We start from the raw sequence: 9,928 nt of genomic DNA, 5'->3' as shown, positions 1-9,928 counted from the left end.
AGAAGAAAACTTTGGAAGGGCAGCCGGCCTCCTTGCCTTTTATGAACAGGAAAGACAAAAGAGGAGGACCAATGCTCAGGGAATACAGAGGGGGAGCGAGCTGGGGGGCGTGGCTCGGCGTGCCCGGATCGCATAAATAGAGAGCCGTCGGCGAAAAGCGCCGAGGATTAGCTTGGAGGAAGAGTCAGCACCGCGGACAGCGACACCCAGCCGCCTTCAGCCCGCAGCCCTTCGGCGCTCTCTCCTGCTCTCGCTCCAGCTCAGCCTCGGGCGCACGCCATGGCCGTGGAAACTTACCTGCAAGGAGCGGAGGTCTCGGCCGCCCAGTTTTTTGAGATCTGGCACCATTACGATTCCGACGGTGACTTCTCCTTCTTCTTTCCTGTGCGGCTGGAAGCCAAGCGGGGGTGGAGGGGAGCTGAGGGCTGGGCTAGACTTAGGGAGGACGGGAAGCGGCGAGCGGTGCTTCGCCTGCCCCTTCGCTTCTGCAAGCAGGAAACTTGGCCCGGCACCCGCCAGAAGTTTTTGCCTGCGGTCCGGATCGACGGAAAGATTCGCGATGTTTGCAGCTAGAAGGGGCTATGGACCAAACTCAGTTGCGGCTGTTTTGGGAGTCACCTGCTTTTTAAAGATCCTGTATTTAAAAGTCCGAACGCGTCCAGACGTTTTTTAAAAAGATTTTCTTTAGAAATAAATAGTGTGGAGCACTTGGGGAGTGGGACGGAACACCTTGAGCTTCTTGCAAAGCATGTGTCTTTCTGTGCATCTTCTAAAAATGCCATTCTCTGCAGGTGAGGGAGAGTGAGGAAAACGTGTCCACAGCTGTAACAGCCCTTCGCTCTCTCTCTCTCTTTGTGTTACAGGCAGTGGCTACCTGGATGGCAAGGAGCTGCAGACTCTTATCCAGGAACTGCAGCAGGCAAGAAAGAAAGCAGGATTGGTAGGTCAAGGTCCCCCCCCCCCCCGCTTAAAAAAAAGAGACTTCATTGAAAAATAAATATCTGGTGGTGAACTCCAGCAGCTGGGTAGCTGTGATCTATGTGCTTGCCAAGTGACATGCAAATGAATGGGATAGAACTGGCAAATCCAAAATGCATAATTATTATCAATGAAATCTGGGTGAGCTTGAATTTAGGTAGCAAAGACTGCAATCCGAAAGACACTTTCCTGGGAGTAAGACCCATTGAATAACATGAGACTTCCAAGTACACCTGCTTAGGATTACTCCCAAAGTCACTTTTAATTACTTCCACCTTTGTTCTTCAGTACATCATCTTTGGAAGGCAATATTTTTTTTAAATGCCCCTTAGTGTATTGTTGGTACAGAAACAATTGTTTGTTTACTTCTGCAGATTTTGCAGAAGGGGCAAAAGAATATTAAAAATGAGCTGGCTACATCCTTAATATGTGAGCTGAATTACATTTCTGCCCCTTGGTGGCCAATAAACAGATCTGCCAAAGATCTGACTAGGTATTAATTGAGCTTATGATACTGAAACATTAGAACAAAGTAGACTGTATTAGGGATCATGCAGGTGAATAATAAGTGTTCCTAAAATGGTAATACATTAATATATATGTAGGAGTTAAAATTGTTTAAGGTTTTCAGTAATTTCAAAAGAAGTTTGTGAATGGACTTATCATGCTTTGAAATAAGAAACGGGTTATCTTAGCAAAGGAAGAGTGGCTAGAATATGAAGGAAACCTTGTTCATGAATGAATAAACCATTCAAAGTAACAGATAATCCTTGAGTCAAGTTAAGCCTCGCATCCCAAATAGAAGGTGAAAGTCCACCATGGAAAAATATATGCAGCGGTTTTTGAAATAGAAGAACACTAATTTTGTGAATTAATAAAATATTTATGCATGCCCTGTAACATTAGTTCAAATTTAGAATATGTTAGAGCTGTTGTATAATAATGTATTAGTTAACTGCACAACTGAAAATATGATTCTCATCTATAGTTGTATACTTGGTTCTGTGCCAGATCTAGATAATAATTCTTTTTAGATGCTTACTCTAACATCATAAAAACTATATATGTTGATATGAAGGACCTAAACTAAAGTTTCATAAATAATTTGACATTATTTTACAAATGAAGAGCTTGATTTTCCTAGTATATGTTCACTTTATCTTCTGCAGTATGAGTCATTAAAAGCACATCCATTAGAAAAATGAGATTAATAATTTTATTTTTAGAAGTACTCCGTACTGAATCTGTCCCCTCTGTTAGTGAGTCCTTAGCAGTGTTCAACAGCAATTACCCAGCATGATTTAGAAAAACTTTCTCCCATTTTTTTCTCTATTTGAAATTGGTGTCAGTTATACTCCTACTTAAAAAATTAGAACATTGTCATACAAAATCCAAATAGGCCTTTTCTTGTGTGTCCCCCTTATTATCATTTATGCCTGCATGTACGGCCACTTATGTTTTGACAGTGCTGTGTGTTCTTATTCAGTTTTCCATTGACTTCTCCTTTAGAAGGATATTTCTGGAATCTTCTGGAAAGAACAGCAAACTTCAGAACTCTCATTAGATCATCCATATCTGTTTGATCCCTAAAGTTGCTTCCTGAATATGTGCCAAATCAAAACTAATTCTTTGATTTAGAGATCAGTGTCCCAAACAGGCATCTAACTAGTTCATAAATCTTATCTGACTCAATACCTGGGTCGACAAAGTTGTAGTCCAGCCCTCTGATCAATATTCTGGCTCTCAAACTTATTCATTTTTCAAAAAAATGTATTGTTTGTCCCATGCCTTCAAGATAGGGCTGAATATAAAACCAAATTAATGCATTAACGAATCCAGTGCTGCTGCATTTCAAGCAGCTGCCACTCAGTAATTTGCAAAGATGAAATGAAAGCGGCTGGACAATCCGAGAAAGTGATTGTTTCCCAATATGCCATTGCAAATAATAACAATACAAATTCTTTGTGTTAACATAGTTATTTGTTGGTTGTTGTGGGTTTTCCAGGACCACGGCAGTACAGCCCGGAAAACCCACAACAACCATCGTTCTCCGGCCGTGAAAGCCTTTGACAATACATAGTTATTTGTGTCAGTGTAGACCCACCCCCAATCTGTATGGGATTTTGTGTGCAACACTTGCACAGATTTATGTCTGTGCACGGATTTATGTGTTGTGTGCAGATGTTGGCACACGTGTATTGTTCTTTAAAGCGAGCTGGATGGAATTGTTGGGAAATGAAACATTTGCTATCATAAAGTTAAACTGAATACTGGGAAGGTTAGCAAAAGATAGTTGGAGGCAAAATAAAGTGGTTTTAACTCTCCATAAGAATCTTACAGTGAAACCCTAACCAGAGTTACTCCAGTCTAAGCCCATTGATTTCAAGAGTCTTAGACTGGAGTAACTCTGCTTAGGATTTCACTGTTAGTTATTTCAAATTACCTCTCCCAGCAATCAGTGCTGCAGTTCTTTCTCATTTGGCTATATACTTGTTTCAAGATCATTTTTAAGGAAAACAATTCATAGAAGCCATCCACAGTCAGAGAACTCTATTGTACAGAGTGGAAAAGCGAGGGGAAAACAGGGTGTCATTTTCTTGACCAAAAAGGCTTTTATTTAGACTGGTGAAAAATTCTATCATTTGATGAATATATTTTATATTAATGGTTTCAGTATTATTGCCATGATTTTTGTTAATATCGGATAGATATTATGAAAATCTGCAACTGGCCTTTGCATTAATGATGCTATAAATAATAATTATCTAATAACTAGGGAAGACTAATATTACTTTTCAGGGAGATGCACCACATAATTGGGGGGGGGGGGTTCAAAAATTTTCCCTTGGAGAAATTATTTTCCCTTACATACTTCATCTTTTCAAGAAAATGTTTGAAAATGGATGGAAATATCTAACCAGATCTGAAAATCCATTGAGAGGGTATCTCATGTGGCAGCCTCAAACTAATAGGCAAATTCTGAAAATGCCCTTGTATAAAGAGAGCCACCATGTATAAACTCTGTAAAAGTTCCCACGAAGAATTCCTGGTGATTCTTGGGAAAGATTTGCCTAACGTTTTTTACAGTTGCAATCCATACCTTTATTTATTTAGACAACTTATAGGCCAGTCTATCCAGAGAACCTTCTTGAGGCAGATCACAAAGTTAAAAAGATAAAATCATAAAACGGCTTAAAAACCATTGAAATAAACACACCATTACATACCCAGCCAAAGCATCAAAACAGCACTAGACATTTAGCATGATCCTTATAAAACAACTTCCTTATAATGATCCCTATAAAACAACTTCCTGGCCTAGAGCAAAGTTTTATTCACTAAGGATACAGGAAGCACACTGAGAAAAATAAGTGGCATGTGCTGCGTCATGAAGTCAGTGCGCTTGCTGTAGAACTTGCTTGCTGTAGATCAGGATACAAGTGAAGGGTGCTTTTATCAGGGGCTGATTGAGAATACATTTTACAACCCCTCCCCTCCATTAATATCCATAGTTCCTTTCATAGCTGTGCTGATTTAATACCTGTCAATAACAGTCTTCGAGGACACTATTTGTACTACATGTTTTAAAATTCCAGTTCTTCTTTGGAATAACTAGCATAAACATCAGGTTGACAAAAAAAACTGTACAGAAGTCAGTAGTGCAGAAAATCTGTCACCCAGTCCTGAGTACTCAGAAGAAGTGGATGAGTTCAAGATTTCAGTCCTAAGGGTGCAGCCCTGTAGAGACTTCTAGGGACTAGTCTCCTTTGAACTCAGTAGGCCATAGTAAACAAGCACACAGCATCAGGCTGCACAGTAATGGTGCTTGGTGGTTACCTATAAGCATGATTCAGCTTCTTTTTTGCATCTTGAAGAGCTTCTCATGGCTAGTAATTGAGCAGGGCATGAGTGGGGAATTTGTTTATTGTATTAAAATAAGCAGAGTTCCTCTTCCTGGACCACCATACTTAGAAATCGACGTAAACAGGGGTTGTTTCCACATGTCTTCCCTGCCTACGGAATATCACGCGAAAGACCCAGAAGACAGCGTCTTCCTGGCACGATTTCACGTGGGAAGACGCTGTCTTCTGGGTCTTCCGCGTAATGTTCCACAGGTAGGTAAGACGTGTAGAAACGGCCATGTGTCAAAAAGTGAGTGTCAAAAAGGTGTCAAATGTTGCCTTTCCATTTCAGTACTCACAATCCCAGACTAATTGGTCACTATCTGAAAATTCAGAGATACACCACTAAATGCTCACAATGATCTGAATGTGGAAGTATATCTTCTCAGACATTCATCTGGGATTGTCTGCATTCACACGTGGATATCTACAGTCAACATGTTTTGGACATTCATTGTAACCCCGTGAATCACTAATTTCATTCTGAGTATTCCATGAATAAATGAAGGAGATTATATACTGGCAAAATAGCCTTTTAAAACACTTACTAGAAAAAATAATGGACACCACTGGGGGCGGGGGGGACACATGCACCTAGGAAAAGCTTCTTCAAATTTTAGCACAATTTTTCTTACCCAGTCAATTTTTCTTAATATGGCATTGCTTAAAAGCCATTAAAACAAACCCTGAAAGGGTTCCTGTGCAGTGAGGGATCTCACAAGTAAACAGGGCCCCACCCACCCAATCAGATTTGGTTATATGATATCTCTGAAGACAATCCTCTCATTGCTCTCACTTTAAGTGGGAGGGAGAAGGCAATCATGATGCCCAGCCAGTTGTCATGCCACATTGTGTTGGCAGTTTCATGGCCCATTGGCCCTGCACTTTAGTTTGGCATAAAAGACTTTAGTTGGGTATAATTCTACATAACTAGGCAGGCCATAACATGCATGGGAACAGGCATTTAGATGCAGCTGTTATACTTTCAAATTTTGCATTACTTCCAATGGGTTTTACATCTGACAGTGCTACTTGTCTGCGTGTGCCTTCTGCCATAGGTAGTCAACTACAAGTGAATAGAATGGTACCAGGGAGCACTGAGCTTGTTGCCTGAGCAACAGAATATGCCCTCTTTTCATACAAAAGTTGCTAAAGAAAGGACATGTTTCATGGGATGTGACAATGTTCATGAATTCCCCGTTCACTTACACCCAGTTTAAGATATTTAAAACACACACTCAGTGCTGAATGGGTTTGGTATTCCGGGCTGATTATAAAAAAGACAAATAAATAAATTCATTCACACACACATTTTTTTAATATAATTGTAAATGAAGAAAGGTCTGCAGTTTGTTCTTTTGCAATCTTCTTTCCTGGGCGTAAGACCCAGTGAAGAACATGAGACTTATTTCTGAACAAACCTCTTGATGGTTCCCTAACTGTGTTTCCTTCAAGTAATAATTACTGTACTTTTATATTTATAGGATCTAACCCCAGAAATGAAAAAATTTGTGGACCAGTATGGGAAGAGTTCTGATGGAAAAATAGGAATAGTAGAGGTAAGAGAGCTTCTTTATTTAATGCCGCCTCTTCAGGCATATTCTTTGCTTGTTGGTTTTCAGTCTTCAAGATATGAAAGTCTGTAAATATTTGTCTTGATTAGCTTCAGATGTTACAGAGAGAATATCTTTTGTTGATCTGAAGTCTTGCAGAATTTTGTGTTGAAAGTATCAGTGAAAAGGCAAGCCACATCTCACTGAATCATATCAAATTGAGTCAGTTTTTTTAAAGCAATGACCATTTTAAATTTTCTCGAATACAGCTGAAGGCTATGGTCTTGACCTGCTTGTGTGAGCAGTCTGCTCCACACCTTTGCAGCATGTACCTGTTTACCAGTTAGAAACTCAGGCAATTTCAGTGCTGAGACTGCTTGTCACTGGTTAAGGAATAGAAAGCAGCCATGCTGGGGTAGACCAAGGATCTGTTTCTCACAGTGCCAGCCAGATGTCCCACACGGCCTACAAAGCAAGGCACAGTGGCCAAAGACACATCCTGCCCCCCCAGACATTGTTGCTCCCCATCAACGGCATTCAGAGGGCTTATGCCTTTGAACATAGATGGTCCATTTAGTCATTGTCACTAATAGCCATTAATGGACCTACACCTCAAGATTTGTCTAATCCCCTTTTAAAGCCAATTAAATGAGTGGCCATCACTACATCCCATTGCAGTGAATTCTATACAGTGCTCTTTGAGTGATAAACTGCGTCCTTCTGTCTGTCTTCAATCGACTGCCCATCAACTCCATTGGGCTTCCCTGAGTCCTAGTATTATGAGAGAGAGAGAAAAAGTTTTCTCTATCCACTTTCTACCCCCGCCCCCATGCATAATTTTCAAATCTCTATCATGTCCCTTAGTGGTTCATCTTTTCTATAAGGTAAGAGAAGCAAAAGGGGATTAACAGAGTGTCCCTTATCCCTGAACGAGTAGACTGTGCCCTCCGAGCTGCCAGCATCAGCATTCTTAATTGGAGCAGTACTTAGAGTTTCTGATTAGTAACTACAAGCACATTTTCAGAAGCTGAACAAAGCCAGGAACTGTGGCTTGATGGCAAAGAATTGGCTTGGTATGCAGAACGTTCTATGTTCAATCCCTGGTCTTCTCACTTAAAAGGATCAGGTAGTATATGATGTCCGGGGTCAGCAGCCCAGCCCCCGGACTTGCTGACAGACAGCGGCAGGGGGCAGCTGGGAGACAGCAGTTCAACCGCTCTGTCTGGCAAACAGAGCCAGAACCTGCCTACTCCAGGGGGAAGGGGCGAAAGGCCAAAGCCTCAGAAGGCTGGAGGGAGCAGGGAGAAGCCAGCTAGTACCACCCCCCATGGGGAAGAGAGGGGGCTAAGCAGACTAGAGGAAAAGGGCCAAGGCAAGGGGAATAGGGACACAGCAACAGCCCAAACAGAGCCCTTACCTTCCAAGGAGGAGAAGCAGCCACTACAGCCCAGAGCCACACCCTGGCTAGAGGACAGCAGCCTGGCTCAGGAGGTGCTAGGAGCCAAGCCCCTCCAGGTGGAGCTGCCACAGGCATTCTGGGGGAGGAGATGGGTAGCCCCACCCAGCATCAATGAACAGGCAGGCTCAGCAGCACAGAAGCCGGCTGGGGCAGCTCCTCATGAGCAAGGCCAGGCAGGCTCAGCAGCACAGAAGCCGGCTGGGGCAGCTCCTCGTGAGCAAGGCCAAGGAGACCTCAGCTGGGGATGGCTTGCATTCAATCCCACCCTGCCAGCAAGGCAAGGAAGCCAAGAAGGGATTAGTGTTAGCAGGGAAACACCTGAGGGAAGGCACAGCTGGGCCAAGTCAGGAGAGGGCACAAGCCTAGAAGGAGGGCGGGGCGGGGAAAGGAAGCCCTATATAAGGTGGCTAGGAAGAGCTCTGAGGTGGTGGGTGTGAGTGAGGAGTGATGATGTGGAGTGAGAGCAGTAGGATGCAAGGGTGGAGGCTTGGAGGAGAGTTCTGGAAGGAGGAGATGAAGGAGGACGCAGAGGGTAAGCAGGCCAGGTTGAGCAGGCCAGTGAGTGGACTGAGAGGGAGTCTGGGTGAGGTATACCGCCCCTCCTTCCACAGAGCAGGGTCCTGCAGAGTCCCTGGCCCCCCTGTGATGTCAGGAGCAGACCGCCCAGTGCCATGCCCAGCAGCAGCCGCGGCAAGCCCTGAAATATGATATATGTAGCTCTGGAGAACTGCTGCCGGTCAGAGGAGACAATACTGACTTTGATAGGTCAAGGGTCTGATTCAGCATACAGAAGCTTCATGCCTGGTCAACCAGCCATACAGCACTTACTTGTGCTCGTGAGATTCCCAACCCAACATGGAAGCCTGCTTCAGCTCCTGCATTGCCCTGACTAAATCAAAGAGTGTATCGATGGAAGACTTCAAAGTGCATTAAAATTAACAGTGTAGTTGCATCTATGTAGGACTATTGGCTTCAACTGACTCAGAAGGGTGTAGCTTTGGATTGCACTGCAAGTGTCCTTGATGATGTATTCTTTAACCTAAGGTTTTGTAAAACTGATATTGAATGGAAAACCCATTGTACACTAATACAGGGTCCAGCCCAAACTAAGCTAGGTTATACTCATTTCCTGCATGGTAGCTCTTTAAACCTCCACTAAACATTGTGAGAGTATCTTATGATTTTTTAAAAAATGTATAGTAGTGAACATATTTTCCACTGGGAGACAGCTCAAAAACCCATATGGTCAATATGAAGAACAAAATCCTGTCAGGGGTACAAGGCAAGATGCAGGATGACAAAAAATACACAGTGCAATTCTAAGCAGAGTTACATACTCCTATGCCCATTGACTTCAGTGGACTGGGAAGGGTGTAACTCTGCTGAGGAATGCACTATCTGGCTCAGAGAAGATGATTGTTTAGACTTTTGGTTTTTAATGGGTTGCTAGTTACATGGTTGCTTTTGGATCCAGAGGAGTTAGCCGTGTTAGTCTGTAGTTGCAAAATAGTAAAGAGTCCAGTAGCACCTTTAAGACTAACCAACTTTATTGTAGCATAAGCTTTTGAGAACCACAGCTCTCTTCATCAGATGCATGAACAAAGAGAGCTTGCATATGACAAAGAGAGCTGTGGTTCTCGAAAGCTTATGCTACAGTAAAGTTGCTTAGGCTTAAAGGTGCTGCTGGACTCTTTACTGTTGTTGCTTTTATTATTGTATGCCTTGTCAATCATTGAACATAATCCAGCCAATGTGCAGCACTTCCAAATCATATCTTTCCATCAGAGAGAGTGAAATACATGCTAGACTCTTCCACTGAAATCAATAGGACCTAAAGGTGCTGAATTTTTCTGAATTGTACCCCGATGTGTTGGATTGGGGTATATGTGCTGCACTTTGTCACTTTAAGCTGTTAGTTGGTAATATAATCTTTTTTAAAGATTCTGTGAAACTGAGTAATAATAACAGAGGGATGTTTCTTTTTGGTCTATTCTTTCTTATTTAAAATATATTTGATCACAGATTGCTCTAGAAAC

The 9,928-nt window shown here is 42.5% G+C and overlaps 1 protein-coding gene across 1 annotated transcript in view; it reads left to right on the top strand.

Annotated features, from left to right (window-relative positions):
- Window positions 1–279: 279 nt before the first annotated feature.
- Window positions 280–9,928, top strand: part of CALB1 (calbindin 1) — a 35,702-nt gene continuing 26,053 nt past the window's right edge. The window contains exons 1-3 of the mRNA XM_054985254.1: window positions 280–361; window positions 864–940; window positions 6,365–6,439. Of these exons, the coding sequence (XP_054841229.1) occupies window positions 280–361; window positions 864–940; window positions 6,365–6,439 (234 nt within the window). The remainder of the gene's footprint in view (window positions 362–863; window positions 941–6,364; window positions 6,440–9,928) is intronic.

This window comes from Eublepharis macularius, chromosome 7, assembly GCF_028583425.1.
Source record: "Eublepharis macularius isolate TG4126 chromosome 7, MPM_Emac_v1.0, whole genome shotgun sequence".
NCBI lineage: Eukaryota > Metazoa > Chordata > Lepidosauria > Squamata > Eublepharidae > Eublepharis > Eublepharis macularius.
The sequence above is the reverse complement of the archived record's forward strand: the minus strand, read 5'-3'. Positions and strand labels throughout refer to the sequence as shown.